The 16,157-nt window shown below is 48.1% G+C and overlaps 1 protein-coding gene across 1 annotated transcript in view; it reads right to left on the reverse strand.

Annotated features, from left to right (window-relative positions):
• The window catches only part of mdn1 (midasin AAA ATPase 1), a 97,976-nt gene that overhangs the window by 37,471 nt on the left and 44,348 nt on the right, over positions 1-16,157 (reverse strand). The window contains exons 34-57 of the mRNA XM_080490977.1: positions 15,817-16,077; positions 15,537-15,734; positions 14,892-15,100; positions 14,686-14,808; positions 14,412-14,609; positions 14,221-14,328; positions 13,001-13,189; positions 12,336-12,425; positions 11,991-12,254; positions 11,654-11,918; positions 11,409-11,568; positions 8,646-8,762; positions 8,356-8,564; positions 8,132-8,280; positions 6,891-7,090; positions 5,603-5,826; positions 4,020-4,133; positions 3,537-3,666; positions 3,366-3,472; positions 2,118-2,251; positions 1,835-2,001; positions 1,633-1,753; positions 1,337-1,550; positions 947-1,181 (exon numbers count right to left, since the gene is read on the reverse strand). Coding sequence (XP_080347103.1) covers positions 947-1,181; positions 1,337-1,550; positions 1,633-1,753; positions 1,835-2,001; positions 2,118-2,251; positions 3,366-3,472; positions 3,537-3,666; positions 4,020-4,133; positions 5,603-5,826; positions 6,891-7,090; positions 8,132-8,280; positions 8,356-8,564; positions 8,646-8,762; positions 11,409-11,568; positions 11,654-11,918; positions 11,991-12,254; positions 12,336-12,425; positions 13,001-13,189; positions 14,221-14,328; positions 14,412-14,609; positions 14,686-14,808; positions 14,892-15,100; positions 15,537-15,734; positions 15,817-16,077 — 4,186 coding nt within the window. The remainder of the gene's footprint in view (positions 1-946; positions 1,182-1,336; positions 1,551-1,632; positions 1,754-1,834; positions 2,002-2,117; positions 2,252-3,365; positions 3,473-3,536; positions 3,667-4,019; positions 4,134-5,602; positions 5,827-6,890; positions 7,091-8,131; positions 8,281-8,355; positions 8,565-8,645; positions 8,763-11,408; positions 11,569-11,653; positions 11,919-11,990; positions 12,255-12,335; positions 12,426-13,000; positions 13,190-14,220; positions 14,329-14,411; positions 14,610-14,685; positions 14,809-14,891; positions 15,101-15,536; positions 15,735-15,816; positions 16,078-16,157) is intronic.

Here is a 16,157-nt window from a genome sequence, read left to right on the forward strand (position 1 = left end):
TACAAACTTTCCTTCAACATAGTGGAAAATCAATTCACCTCCCTTGGTATTACAGTTACGAGAAAACTCAAGTCTCTCTTCAAATAGAACTTCATCACTCTGTTAAACAATGTGAAACTATGCCTTACACAGTGGTCACCTCTATCCACAACCCTGGTGGGCTGAATTAACTCTCTCAAAATGCCTTTATTTCTTTCAATCCATACCAAAATGTATCCCTAAATCCTTCTTTGATTCATTAGACTCAGTTATATCATCCTAGATATGGAATCGACTAAGTAAAGTTCATCTTCAAAAATCAAAAAACCATGGAGGCTTGGGACTGCTTAATTTCTGCTTCTACGACTGGGCAGCGAATATATGTTGTCTTACTCGTTGGTCTTATTGTCATTATGACAATAATGTCATTATGTAATATGTATTGAGTATTGTGCACCTAAAACAGCACTTTATATTGACTGCGCAATCTGCAATATAATTACGCATCAAACACTTTATCACGCAGCACTCTGCACTTTAATCAGCTCTTTGATATCTAATTTTAGCATTTAACACTAGTGAACTAGGTTTGGTCCCCGAGCCTCGGCCTGTATGATTGATGGTCCACTGTACTGCTTCATTGTTGGGGCTTTCTGTCCGATTGTGTTTTCAAGAACACGTTTTCCTCTCTCTGTAATTCCTCCTCCTGCTCATTCTGGCCATGAAGGCAAATTGTTCTATTTGTTATTACTGTTGTTTTATTGATTTTATTATCTTATGTTGTTGGCATCAACCTGCCGAAGGTTCTAAAGATAGAAATGAGCAGTTGGCTATAATCTTGCATATTTCTATGTATATGTTCATTAATATGTGTCGTCCCTGTTTTAGAGAAAAGGCCCCTCAAGAGAGGAGTGTGTTGCCTGAGTGTGCTGTGTGAGTACTGTCTGAGGAGGGACGGAGGTGTTACCCAGGAGACAGAGCGAGGTGCAGCAGGTCTGTGCTGAGTCGCAGCTGGTTCAGAACCGCCAGCTGCTCCATCAGGGGCCACAGTTGGGCCCGTCGGCTCAGCTGCTGCAGCTCCTCTCGGGCCTCGCCGGGTCCGTCTGCCGGGTCCTCAGACATGGAGCAGATTTCTAGAAGCCCCCTGGCGGTCATGTGACTCTGCTGGTGATCCACACTGGACACCAACCGGTCCAGCACACCTGACAGGAGCACAAAGGAAGACAAATCCATCAATCTAAACAGGAAAGTGTATTTCCTTACAGCTTGTTGAACGGTAACCTGGCTGCAGAGGCCTCTCCTGGGCTTTTATGTGTAATGTGAGGAGTTGCATGTGATATTTGCAGTCCCGACTCACCGGACTGGTGTGGGTCCAGCTGGTTGTTGGCCAGCAGAACCAGCCCCCAGGCCTCCAGCAGGCCCTCCTTGACGTCCAGCCCCAGTGCAGCGCCCTGCAGTCGGAGCAGCTCCTGCTTCCAGGAGCCGGTGCTGCCGTCCAGCCTCACGTCGCTCACGTCCAGAGCTTTACTGAGCCGCCTGAGCCGGGCCGCACACTCAGCTACTGACTCCAGCTGAGGAAGACACAGAGGTCACACGCACTGAGAGGACGACATCTTTTCTGGTGCTGGGGCTAGTCTGGAAGAGCAGGTTTACCTTGAAGGGAAGAGCTTTCCCCAGGGTTTTCTGAATGTCCTTCAGAGCCGTGGAAACAGACACCGGGGTGGACAGCACAGTCTGGATGGCTGCAGAGACCACCTGCAGCTCCTGGAGACCACTACAACACAGACAGTACCAGAGTCAACAGGTGTAATGAGGACAGGTGAGCAGGTTCAGTCAGAGCAGAAGGAATCTTTACTCGACGTTGGAGGAGGTGTCTCCCAGCAGCAGCTGAGGCAGCCGCAGGATGAGGTGCTTCTGCACCCACTGCCAGTGCAGCGAAAGCACAGAGACGCCCTGAGAGTCGGCTGGCAGCGAGATGCACACGTCCCAGAAACGATCCAGCCACTGCAGCAGCTGCAGGATCTGCGCGCACACACACACACACACATACACACACAGGCTCATTTACCAGGGTCGCATTAGCAGAGAGCCGTGATGTCGCTGTTAATCTTCTCGTCACAGTACCCAGCAGCACTGACCTCAAACATAATGTGGTCGGAGATGTTGGGCTGCCCGGCCTGCACGGCCTGCAGGATGAAGGAGTCCCACAGGTCGAAGAAGGTGCGCAGGTGCATCAGCACCGGGTGAGGCAGGTGGCCGATGTCCACCATACCTGTGAGGAAACAGTCTTTTGATTATTTCTAAATTTGTTGGACAGGTCAGTGCATAATTCTGAACATACAGTCTCATGAGTTTACACAAGGTTGCAGTAAAGAAGGCGGATTCAGCACAAGGATAATTTGCATCTGTTGTCCCAAACATAAAAGACAAATATACAGGGTTACAGACGGTGGCGGCTGGTGATACATTTCTTAGGTGGGGCTCCTCATTATTAACCCCTCCAGAAACATTTAAGGGCGATTGAACAGAGACACTTATTAAGACTCTTATTAACATACGTGTGAACAAATAGAAGCAGAAGCTTCATTAATCCCTTTTAGAAAATGAAGGTTTTGTTGCTGGTTTACTGGAAATGACAGTTAGTCTGAGTTTATGGAAAACTAAAGGTATATCAGGTATATTTTCAAACATCACATCAATTCCTCTCTCTTAAAAAAAACCCTCAAAAAAAATCAGTAAACTGGAGAAAGTTGAACCTGACCTGCAGCTTTTCATCCAAACTTCTCCTTTCAAACAGTGAATTAGAAGAGAAGTGACAGAGTTAATAATTCACCGCTTGTCGTCTTCATCTCAACATCTCATAGTTCCAAACACCAGAACAAACCAGAACGGACTCTAAGCCAATCACTGAGCAGCTCTGGCCAGGGGCCATTGAAGAGTACCCCAAGTCTCAACATGAAATGAAGCTGATTGGTTTAGTTTTCTGTCAGTCGCTCTGGTGTTAATCAGTAACTGGTGAGATCACTACTAAGCCCCGCCTCCACACCCCACCCCCACACCCTCCCCCATACATAGTATTACAGTCTATTTATATATTATATAATTAAAAAAAACCTTCCTCTTGATTCCACCAGGGGGAGCGGTGCCCCGGCGCCCTCTATTGATCAGCCACCACTGGTTACAGACATTTAAAAACAATAGCATAGCACAAAGACGAAGACTGAAATTAAATCTGGCTCCTCTGAAGTGCTTTTACTTTAGTAAAATGATTTCCAGGCAGAGCCTGTAATACAGCGCTAATAGTTAAGGTTCCTCGTTTTAAAGTGCTTGATTGCTCACTCCAATGAAAGAATTGGCCACAGCCACGGGCAGTGAGCTGTGTGTACCTTTACTGAAGGCAGTGGCTATCCTCAGAGCCGAGTTCTGAGCAGACACGTTGATGGCACACGAGCAGATCACAGATCTCTCCTCTCTGTCCATCATCAGAACAATCCTGCACAGACAGAGTGTTAGAAACCACATCCATTTCAACTCTGTTCACAACAACTCCACTTTACCTGTTGGCAACAGCATTCAGAGCCTCCAGGAACTCCATGTACCGCTCCTCGTCCTCAAAGTTACACTTGTTGGCCAAGATGTCTAGATACTGCTTGTTCCAGCGCATGTCCACCAGAATGCGGTACTCATCTGCACACACAGCAGCTTCCATCAGACATGGCAACATGTGGCCACACACCCCAAACTCCAAGGACAACTTCAAATTTTATCTTAAGCTCATATGCAGCAGCTGTCAATAGAAAGGACCATCGATGACTGTTTTATCATTTATTTCAAAATCAAAAACAATTTCCAATGCATCATAATTACAACTTGAAGTGATGGTCACAGCATGGATGCAACACGTGTTACAAGAGTTTGTGTGAAAACTCAAAAAGGTTTACAAACTTCATAGGTTTCATCTTCCCTCCAGTGCAAAGACGGAATCTCACAACTCTTCCAGTCACAAAGTTTCCAGCAGAAGTGGATTTATCAAAGTTTACCTGTGCTGTGCGGCTGGAGCAGCTCCGTCAGGGACTTTCCCTTGGCTGAGAGTTTGCTGGAGAAGACGGCCTTCAGAGCCCTGTTCCCTGCCTCTACCTGGACCAGAGCCGAGTCTGCAGGAGGAGGGACCGCAGAGGAGTCAGGTAATGTGACAGGATATCAGTGGAATGCCGGCTGGAAGCCAGCAGGACACCAACAGGACACCAGCAGGACACCAACAGGACATCAGCAGGACATCAGCAGGACATCAGCAGGACATCAGCAGGACATCAGCAGGACACCAACAGGACACCAGCAGGACACCAACAGGACATCAGCAGGACATCAGCAGGACATCAGCAGGACATCAGCAGGACACCAACAGGACACCAACAGGACATCAGCAGGACATCAGCAGGACACCAACAGGACATCAGCAGGACATCAGCAGGACATCAGCTGGACATGTTTTCCTGGTGCTACCATCATGAAATGATTTGTTGATGTCTGCTTTGTCTTGTTATTTTAAACAACAGTGCTCTTTCTCCTGCCTGGGCTTTGTTTCTGGTACCCCTGTGTGGGCATACGGTGCATATAGCAGGCAATGTGTATCAGGTCAACACACCATGATGTTGAGTGCAATAAAAATATGATCTGCAATAATCTAGGGCTGTCAAAATTAAAGCAATAATTAATCAGATTAATCAAGATTAATCTGATGAAAAATGTCAATGCGATGAACTCAGCTGCAGGGCAAAATGCTCAACCTCACTTAAATGTCTGTAGCAATGTCTTTCAGGCAGTTTGTCCCAGTAGAATTACCATCATGCCACTGTGCATGTGCAAGTGGACCATTGATCCAGTAGTGATGGAACAACTCGGCCAGAACACCCTCCAGCCTGGAGCCAGGAAGTGGTGTGTTTACTGAGGCTCAGGAGATGAAGCTGGCCGAGGAAATCCTGCCCCTGGGACCTAACGTCCCGTCTGTCTGCCAGTCAGGACCGGCGTAATGGAATATTGCTTCCGGGGACAAGTGCAGAGGACGTGTCCCATAGTGAGATACCTCATTCATGTTTCAGAGAACCGGGGTTAACTGCTTAACCTGAAGTTTTCTTCCTCTCTGGTCAGTGTTTGTTTCAGGCGATAGCGCCCCCAAACCAGCAGCCTTTTCTAGTTATGTGACGTTGTCCAGGCGGTTTGTCCTCCCTCAGACGTGCAGCTTGAAAGCAAACCAAACCAAATGAAGGTCGTCTTTTCTTGGGTTCTGGAGGAGAATAGTAATTCTGAAGCAGACCAGTTGTTTGCGGGGTTATTTTTTGTCATTTTCCTCAATAGATTTGTGACGGTTAATGTTGCAATGGCAGTAAATCCAGAATATATGGAGCAGCCGTAATGCCAAATGAGTCGTAGAGCTGGCCCTACGTCAGAAAAAGTGTGAGAAAGAGTGGAAACTGCAAAGATATTTGTGAGAATATGGATGGAAATATGGATTTTTGATAAGGAGATTGAGATTTATATAAAACTAAATTCTTTGACATTTTCAGACCACTTTAGGTAGTGTGTGTGTGTGTGTGTGCGTGTGCGTGTGTGTGTGTGTACCCACCCGGGGTGTGTTTGTAGCTCTTGCCCAGATGTGAGAGCCAGCTGCTGCGGAGGGCCCAGTCTCCATGAGACGCTCTTTCCGTCAGCAGCCTCACCGCTGTGGGGACAAGCTTCACTGCATCTCCGTCCTCCAGGTCCACCACTTCTCCAGAGAACAGTCCTCCTTCATGAGCACCGCTGCTGTGCAGCGCCCTCTGCAGGTCGCTCAGCCTCAGCGGACGACTCCTGCACACAAACACCCAATGTTATATGTTCATTAAATATCAAGTCTTGACAGTGTCGGAGAGAAAAGGATCTCTGAAGCTGTTTACATGCAAACTAAAAACCTGTTTATTATTTCATTCCTACAGATATAAGCTTATTACATTAGGTGATCATGTAAATGGCATAATAAGACAATGATAGCCATCTGATTACTGAAAATAGAATGAACACAGCGATATTTCTCTTAAATACTCAGTTTTCATGCACTTTCTGATGGTCACCATTGTTACAGTGAGCACTTTGATATTTACTGTGTCTTGCTCACCTGGTAGCCATAATGTTGAATAAATGAAGTGAAATAAGATTCACTACTTTGATTATTTCCCATCTGGTTTGATCTGTGCAACTTCACATCGCTCAACATTTGATGATGCATTTTCTCCACAGAGCATCCAAACTGCTTATAAAGCTGCTTAATGAAGTGGTTAACTAAACTTCTACTTCCATCACTGCAACAAATAACTACTGTTGCCTCGACAATGAAGAAGGTACAATCTGATTAGCTGTGAGTACAAAAACACGGCTGACATTCCTGCTACTTCATGAGTATGAGGACACGACAATACCTGGATTACTAGAGTAGTCCTGAAGACACCAGCTCAACACAGCCACCAAAGATGATTCTACATATGATAATAATGGCTTGGATTTATATATTTGACTCACAGCGCATACAGAAACCATTATTTATTCACACCAGTCACACTGGTGGTGCTAAGCTACGCTGTAGCCCCGGCTGCCATTTCACGCCTACAGCCCCTCCGACCACCAACATTCATGCACCATTCATACGAGGCAATGTGGGTAAAGTGCCTTGCCCAAGGACACGACGACGATGACTTGAATAGAGCAGGATTTGAGCGACGACCCAATCTGCCACTGACCCACAGTCACCCCAACCAATATGACAAAGTTTTTCCAAATGGAAATATTCAATTCATTGACTCTTTATTTCTTTCAGGAGTCTGAAGCTGTTCAGCAGCTCTATTTGTTATTTTCAGGCCTTTCTGACATTATTGACTCACCGTTTGCCCTGCAGACTGAGCGTGTTGAGACAGAATGAGAGGACCTGTCCGTCCCGCAGGACAGTGGAGAAGCAGGAGTCCTCAGTGGACAGGAGGGCGGATGGGAAGCCGTCAGGCCAGACTCCGGCACACAGCAGACCGCTGCCCCAGTTCTCCGAGTCCAGGACCGAGAGCTGCTGCTCAATGAGCTGCTGGGCTTTCTGCAAGAGGAGGAGGAGGAAGAGGAAGAGGAAAATGATGTGGAGGAGGGGGAGGAAGAGGAGGAAGAGGAAAATGACATGGAGGTGAAGGGGGAGGAAGAGGAGGAGGAGGAGGAGTTTGATTCATCCTCTGTCTGTGGAAAAGTCCTGTCAGGGAGTTTCAAAGCATCTGAATCTAAAGACTAGTGAACATTTCCTCTAAAAACGGAGGATCATCAGTTTCCTGATACAAATGAGGTCCTGACTGACAGGAATGGACTGCGGTTGCTGTCTCTGCTCTAAGGAAGCTGGTTCAGACACTCCAAAATGAGATTGTGACGTGTTTGATTTGTGTTTTTGAATTTCGTTCCTGGTCACTGTTGAGGTGAAACTGTTTGAACTCCTTTGAGTGAGATTTTCTCTGTTCAATGTGACAAAACAGCACTGAGAGAAGTTGTGATTCGTTTTTAACTACTGAATGAAGGTAAAACGAGCCCTTCACTTATTTTTGTAAACCATAAAAAAAAACATGCGGCAGGTCTAACACAATGAAATGTAAGTGTTGGATGGAAGTATTACGATCAGCATATAAGCTGCACTTAAATATCAGATCAGGATTTTACAACCTTATACATTCTATATGCTAAACAATACAATCTCACTCTTCATGGCATGCAGCTTCCTTCCCCTGTCTGTACACCACGGTACCAAAGAAGGGTCCAATGTACCAGATGCCATTAAGTACAGTATCAAATATTCAAAAGGACATGGCTTGTGTCCTTGAGTAACAATTGTGGTAAAAGTCTGAACCTGAAACTGGTCCACTCAGGCTCTAAACAGAATGATTAAACCTACAAAGATGGTGAACAGTCTTCTGCCACCTCACTGGTTCTAAGACGTTTTCAGCTTGACGCTTGTATATCTTATTGAAAGTGGTGTCGTCTCTGAGTCACTGAGCGATAGACAGTAGTGTGTCATCAGCATAGAGGTGTTGCTTGCTTCATTCAGTGACAGCACATTTATTTGAAGAGGAAACAGGGTCCTGGTCCTGGATGACAGTACCTTTTGGTTGACAGTGGAGCGCTGGCACAGAGAGTAGGCCTCTCCACAGGCATGCTGCAGGGCGCTGGGTAAATCTACCCCTCTCTGCAGCTGGCAGGACAGCAGGGTGGCAGCATGGAGGAGGGAGGCCATAGAAGAGGCAGGGGAATCTGAGGGACAAAGAGTTTCTCATAAATACTCAGACTGACAGTGAACTGATTCATCTTCCTCTTGAGGAGGCTCACCCCAGATGGCCGACTTGATGCCTTTATGTATTTCAATCAGAAGGTCACACACACAGTCCCCGGTCACCCCGGCAGTGTGAAGCAGCATCTTGAGGTCCAGTGCGTCCCAGCAGACCCCCTCATGTTCCCCTGGGATGTAGATCTCCACCCCACGGTTCCTCATGGCTCGGGAGAGCTCCCCATGCACCGGGTCCATGGTCAGGAACAACCTGCAAAGCCCAATCAGCTGAGTAAAGAATTCCTTTAGAACTTCAACAACTGCAGGTCCAGCCAGGATTACATCATACTACCTGAAGTTAGGGTGTGGGCTGATTCTGGGGGTCTTCCCATCTATGACACCACGCTCGTTGATGGTAAGTGACCCACCGGGCTCCAGGAGAGCATTTAGCCGATCCAGGACGGAGGCACTGAGGAAATAATGCATCATCTTTTTAAGTCCTGTGACCTCCACCTTAGGCTTCCTTTACAGTTTAGTCTAAAAACGTGAAAGCAAATTAAAATAACCAAATTTTATAGATCTTAATTAAGCTCAAGAACTATCTACTTCCACAAGCTAAACCACCCCCCTCAACCTGTACTGCCCTGTAAGAGCACTTTGTACCACAAGACTGGAACAGATCCAACGAGTATCATTGAAGACCAGGAACCATCACCCTGGTTCAATGAGACGCTACGGAATCAACAGGGCTGCTCAGTCACAATATACAGATCGCACAAAACCAATTGAAATGGGATCAATTATGTTTCAATGAGCAAATTCTGTTATATGTCACATATTAGATATGAAGAAAAGTGATTCAGAAGAAGAGTGGGATTAGCTCATTTACAATTTGAAGATAGAATTGTTTCATAGAGCAGCTCATTAGCATTAGCATCGTCTGCGCAAACGGGGGGGGGGGGGGGGGGGGGGGTCAGAGACCGGGGTGCTATATAAAGACACTTCATACACATGTGGGCTTACACACACACACACACACACACACACACACACACACACACACACACACACACACACACACACACACACACACACACACACACACACACACACACACACACACACACACACACACACACACACACACACGCTCTGCTAATCAGTTATGTTCTACAGGGAAGAGAGGAGGAGGTGCAGAGTAAGGTGGGGGGCTTGATGGAGAGGAGGAGCAGCAGGACGGGGAGGAGGAGGAGGAGCAGGGAGGAGGACGAAGAGGAGCTGGAGGGAGAGGAGGAAATGAGAGGAGGAGGAGAAGCAGGAAGAGCAGGAAGAGAAGGAGGAGGAGGAGGAGAAGCAGGAAGAGCAGGAAGAGAAGCAGGAGGAGGAGGAGGCGAAGCAGGAAGAGCAGGAAGAGAAGCAGGAGGAGGAGGAGGCGAAGCAGGAAGAGCAGGAAGAGAAGGAGGAGGAGGAGGAGAAGCAGGAAGAGCAGGAAGAGGAGGAGGAGGAGGAGAAGCAGGAAGAGGAGGAAGAGAAGGAGGAGGAGGAGGAGAAGCAGGAAGAGCAGGAAGAGAAGCAGGAGGAGGAGGAGGAGAAGCAGGAAGAGGAGGAAGAAAAGCTGGAAAGAGAGGTGGAGCAGCAGGACGGGGAGGAGGAGGAGCAGGGAGGAGAGGAGGAGATGAGAGAAGGAGGAGGAGCTGGAGGGAGGGACACCTGTGTGATTTTCAGGTCGATAACAGGTACTAGCCTAGCATGCTAGTTAGCATGCTAACAAAGTTTGTTCAATTGAGCTGATATTTGGGGGGGGGGGGGGGGGGGCTAAAGGGGGGGCTAGGGTTACAGATCACTGGCTAATTAGCCGGGTCCCGCCCACTTTTGATCCCACTCTAGGGTTAGGGTTACAGGACCAACCCTAGCCGACAGTGGCTAATGTGTGTTATGTTGACAAGCTAACATGCTAACTCACGCTGTATGAACATGCTAATGTGTGCTGTACCATCGCTCAGCGGCGGGAGGCAGGCAGTTCAGAATATCTTTCTGTTTCAATGAGGTTTTCTTTGTCTAATATTTCCTTCTCTTCCACGCAGCTTGCAAGTATCGTCTCCTGACCAATCAGATCTCTTGGAAAATGATCTGCCTATTTTTACAATATCCTGATTGGTGGGTTAAGGATTGTACTGCCCACTCGGGGTACTCGGAGCGCAGCGGGGACAGCGTTTTTAGATCGATCTTTTTGACATAATAAAATAAATCCTTGTCACCGAGGCTTTTAAGGATGTTTTTGTTTTTGTTCTTGAAATGTTCCAGGACTGTTTAGTTCCATTAGGCTTGATCTGTAATAATGTCAATAATAATGGTCATGTCTGATATTACTGTAGAAACATAGATTTATGGAACACACATCTACTCTGCCGTCACGGTGATGAATTAATATTTTAACACACAATACATTCACACAGAGGAAACGGCCTCAACACAACTTGGTGGAAAATATAAAGTTAAAGAAGAGCAGTGAGGAATAATAAAGTGAAACTGAGTGATCACTGTGCCGTGCAGATCCACTTATATTGCCCATTGGATTCATATCGTATAATCTCATGAAGTCATGCATTAACAAGTCGGGAACTTTGGGCCAAATATCCTGTAGTGTGTGCCAGGCTTAACGGATAACGGATCGAAGAGTCGCACTCTGACAGGCAAAGAACCGGGGTTGGCCACAGGGGCTCTACTGAATTATGGCATGTCTTCCTGATATTCCGTTTTCTGGTTTTGGACGGGGCGACATTGAATGATCTGCTCCTCCATGGTAAAGTAAGCTCCATTGCTGATCCTGCAGGGAAAACCCTGGGTTGAACTACCAAGTTGATAACCTGCTTGGTGTTTAAGCTGAGCAGGATCACGCATGTCTGTGTAAGCTAAACAGGTAACAGAAAGATATCCTGGGTATGTTTGGCCCGGGTCTTAGTATAGGCCTCAGGTTCTACACTTGAAAACCCAAAACATTTAGTTTGGCGAATATCAGCACAATGACATTCATGTTTCTGTCTGTGAACAAGACTTTACCTCAGTTAAGGTAAATGTTTCTGGACCTGAACGGCGAGCACTAAACCCTTCTGACCTGCAGAAGTTGACATTGTCCATGAGCAGCCAGTCTCCGGCCTGCAGGGCCTGCACCAGCATCCCGTCCAGCCACTCAAAGCCGCCATTGGTCCAGCCGTCCTCCAGCTGAGCCAGACGCTCCTTCAGCAGGGTGAAGTCCATCTGCAGCTTGGACATGTCTGGAAGGAAACACGATCACGCTGCAGCATGTTGGATGGATAACAAGCCGGCCTTCGGTGCCAGGTGCTGAGGGTTTCCTGTTACCAGTGAAGACTTTGAGCTTCGTGTTGAGCTTCTGCAGCAGGAGGATGATGACCTCCAACTTGTTGAGAGCCTCAGCGTTCACCGTCCCCCCGGTCCTCTGCAGTCCCTCCTCCTGCAGCCACCGGCAGAACAGACCCCACGTCTGCAGCAGGAACTCCGTATCCTGGATCCCAACATCCAGAGACATCAGGCCTCGCCGTATCACCATGGCAACAATATAGTCCACACTCTCCAGGACTTGCTGCCACGGCCGCATGATGTCCACCTGAAAGGCAGACGATGATGAGAGACCGTGGGATGCTGTTCAGATGTGCTGCAGATGCTGGCTGCGTTTTACCTGCTCGAAGCCCCCCAGCAGCTCGGTGGTGTCCATGGCGCTGTTCATGGCCATGACCCTTAGGCGGTGTCCCGTCAGCAGGGCCAGGAGCCTCACCAGGCTCGTCTTTCCACTGGCTGTGGGGCCCACCAGGATTGTCATCCAGCCCATCTCCACACACTTCATGAGGGACTCCAGAGGCCTTAATGCCTGGTGAGTGATGGACAGTGGCGGGTCCAGGGCCACAGGAGCCCCCCCGCTACGATGCAGCACAGAGAAGCCCACCTGAGACGGTAAAAACCATGAGAGGCGACCCTGATACCACTGTGTCGGTGAAGAAAAGAGAGTGGTGCATTCTGGACAGACCTGCAGGTTCAGAGGAGTGATGTGGAACTGTCTGGACCCACAGTAAGGCTCGAAGTCTTCTCCAAACACCGTCCTGAACACAGACAGCACCTGAGGGACACAACATCACATCATGGAACCTGGTTCAATTCCCAAACAAGTGTTACCATATGGCTGTGAGCTTTGGCCTGCTAGTAAAATCCATCCATTCATCTTCTTAAAGGATTGATCCAATGAGGTTGTGGTGGCAGTACAGAGAGAAAGAATCCTAGGCATGTCCGTCCCCCACAACTTCCTCTAGCTCTTCTGGGGGGCCCCGAGCCGCTCCCAGACTAAGCCAGAGGTATAATCTCTCCAGCGAGTCCTGGGTCGTCCTCGGGGGGCCGTGTTTTATTTGGCGCTATATAAAGTTCAATTGAATTGAAAAGGTTGAAAAGAAAAAAGAAGCAAAATGGTTCAATCTCCCATAACTCGATTCTATGATAAATCTACTAGAAATATTCAACAAATAATTAAAAAGACATTGAAAATGGCTCCAAAAGCTAAAATTGCCTTTGCACTGATTTCAAGTGGCGGGGCCCCAATCGAGATCCCTGGAGGACAGAGCATGTTATCGCTTGACTTCTGAAAAGACAAAAAGTGTTTTACGTCTCTGATTTTTTGTTGAAGACAGTCAAACCCTTTACCTGAGCCTTATCCGCCTCCGTCCTCATCCGGTCTGCGTACAACAGGGCCACGTGCTGTCCCGGGTTAAAGAACCCCGGCGACTGGTCGGCCTGCATCAGCTGACACCAGCGGAACAGGTCCCGCAGGTTGAACTCCCAGGGGCTTCCTTTCTGCCCCCAGCGCCTCTCCACACACACCTCCTGGACAAGCTGCAGAGAGGCACACAGCTTTTCTTCACTTGGAAGATCATCAGCAGCTTCACAGAGGAAATAAGAGGCTTTCTGTGGTGAGTTAGTGAGTAAACTGACAACCTTCACAGTTATAAGGACCATGGCTGCCTGGCGGTCGACCTGGGCTGCTCCATGTTTCGAGCCAAGATTCTCACCCGAGTCAGTTCAGAACAGGTAATTTACCTTTTAACTCAAAACCTGCCACCTTCCCATTAAGAGACGACCACTCTACCAACAAGCCATAGCTGTCCCAATAATATCATGTTATTATCCTAATATGTTTGTGTATTTCATAAACATGAGGAAAAGTTAAGGAAAAATGACTACCATCAGCTTTCTTCTTCAGAGTAACAGTTCCTGGACCGGTGGTGCAGTGGTTAGCGTTTGTGCCTCACAGTAAGAACTCTCGGTTCAAACACCGGTCGAGGCTTTTCTGTCTGGATTTTGTGATTTTTTCCCCTTCGGTGCTTCAGTTTACTCCCACAGTCCAAAAACATGCATGGAAGAGGTTAATTGGCGACTCTGAATTGCCTCTAGATGTGAATGTGAGTGTGTAGTTGTCTGTCTCTGTGTCTCTGTCCTGTGATAGACTGGAGACCTGTTCAAGGGGTATCCTGCCCTCCCCCATAGTCAGCTGGGATCGGCTCCAGTGCCCCTGAACAGCATAAAGCAGTATAAAGATGGATGGATGTAACACTTTCGCTGCTTTTCTCCAATTCATTCTTTTAATAGAAGAAGATCAACACAACTACAGTTTGATTCCAGGACCTCAGATGGAAGTCTGCTTTGAAATACACGTGAAAAGGCATTGTATTACAGAATTTCTTTCTGATGGGAGATTCTCTTGAACCCTGTTCTTTTCTGACCAGTTTGTTTATGCCACTGTGTATTTTGGAGGATGCAGCATTGGAACAGGCTGGTGTAAACCAGCTCAGCCTGGTTTACACTGATGCTCAAAGGAAACATGAGATAAATGCTATTTTTTACAGAATATACATGAGAAAACTCACCTTGTTACTAAAATCCACCATTTTGGCCACAATCTCTTTATCAATGTTTGGAAAAATTGAGTCTCCAATGAACTCCATGTCCTTACTGGTGAGCTGGTCCACAAAAACCTGCAAAGACAGGAATATGTTGAAGTGTTTCTGGATGAAGACCAGAAGAGAATCAGTTTGCTGCATCTTCTTCACTTCCTGACCTGAGTGAAGCGGTTGAGGAAGGATTTAGGTAGTCCTTTGCGTCCTCCTCCCTGAGTGAAGGGATTCTGGCAGCCAAAGATTTTGGTCTTTTCTTGTTGAACTTGGAAGCTCATCCCCAGTTCAGGGATGAAGATCTCAGCTCGGTGGTCAAAGCAGGCGTTCAGACCTTCCAGCACCGACTGAGAGGCCAGGTTCAGCTGCAGGATCACACATTAAAACCTTCCTATTCAAGTATGAAAGTAATCGTGGGAATGTTTGAAGAGTGTCTCGTACCTCATCCAGGACCACCCAGTGACCCGCCTTCAGAGCAGCCAGCAGGGGGCCGTCCCGCCACGCAAATTCTCCGCCCTTCCCCCCCTCCACTGGGAGGTCGGTCCCAAACAGGTCGGTGACATCCTGCCAGAAAGCACAATGTGTCAGTCAGAGCGTCAACCCAGAGCCGCCATCTTCCAAACTTCACAACTGCTTCAGAGACTCACCGTTTGCTCTGACAAGTTGATCCGGACCAGGTGGTTTCCAGAAGCTTTGGCCAGCGCCGCCACTAAGCTGGTCTTCCCCACGCCAGGCGAGCCCTCCAGCAGCACCGGCCTCTGCAACTTCAGTGCCCGCAGCAGGCGCTGGGCGTTCATGGCAGTGGTGCCCGCTGCAATGGCATATTCAGGCAGACTGCGGCTCTCCGTCTGAGGGCCTGGATGGACCACATGAAACGCATCATACGAGAGAACCTTCACAAGTCTGCTTCACAAGTATTCAGAGTTTCATTCACGTTCGAAAAGATGTTTAACTGGAACACCCCCGCCTGTCACCAGAGCTACAGAGCTGCTGCACAGAAACCAGCCTGCATCTTCTAACACAGTCTGAATGTGTCAGATAAAAACAGACATGTAATCACTCCCCTGGAGCAACGCACAACTACATGGAGCCAACACTGTAACCTGCACCAATCACACAAAGCCACAACTTCAACCTTCACCAACTAATGAAGCAACACTTTGGAGATTGACCTGCAAGAAACCCTGTTGTGCTTTGTGTGAACACACACACACACACACACACACACACACACACACACACACACACAAAATGTTTGTCCTTATTTATTTCTAACATTCCCAAATCAGTACCCAGAGCGATGTAGAAGGGGTCAATGCCAAAGAAGTCGTCTCCCCACTGCGGTTCCCGGGGCAGGCTGTTGTCATACACCCTCAGAGCGTCCAGCATCTCCTGGTCCAGTCGGGTCATGCTGCTGAGGCGTTGCTGCAGGAAACCCAAGCTGAGGCGGCGAGCCTGCAGGGCGCTGCTGGCACAGGACGCCGTGGTTCCTGCCCAATAACGAGGTAACAGAGTTGACCCAATGGCTCACAGTGAGAACAAACGCTCAGGACACAAGGACAGACAACTCACCTGATCCGATCCCGTCCACGTAGACCAGGCAGGCAGCATGGATGAAAGCAGTGACTGTGTCCAGTCGGAGGTCCCACTCCGCCTCCTCCTCATCCTCCAGGGACCCCATGGTCATGAAGCCGTCCTCATCCCGCTCGCACACCACATTCAGAAAGTTGACCCAGGACAGAATGTCTCGGACGCTAAGAATGCAGCGCCGGCCGAAGTCCTGGCGGGTCAGCCAGTCAATGAAATCCAGCATCAACTCTGCAACATCTCCACCTGAGAGGAGGCGGAGGGGGAGAAACAAGGCCCAATTAAAACAGAAAGAAGCATTGAAGAGGTCCTTGCATCCTTGCTGG

The sequence above is a fragment of the Lipophrys pholis genome, assembly GCF_963383615.2.
Source record: "Lipophrys pholis genome assembly, chromosome: 21".
In the NCBI taxonomy this organism is placed as follows: Eukaryota; Metazoa; Chordata; class Actinopteri; order Blenniiformes; family Blenniidae; genus Lipophrys; species Lipophrys pholis.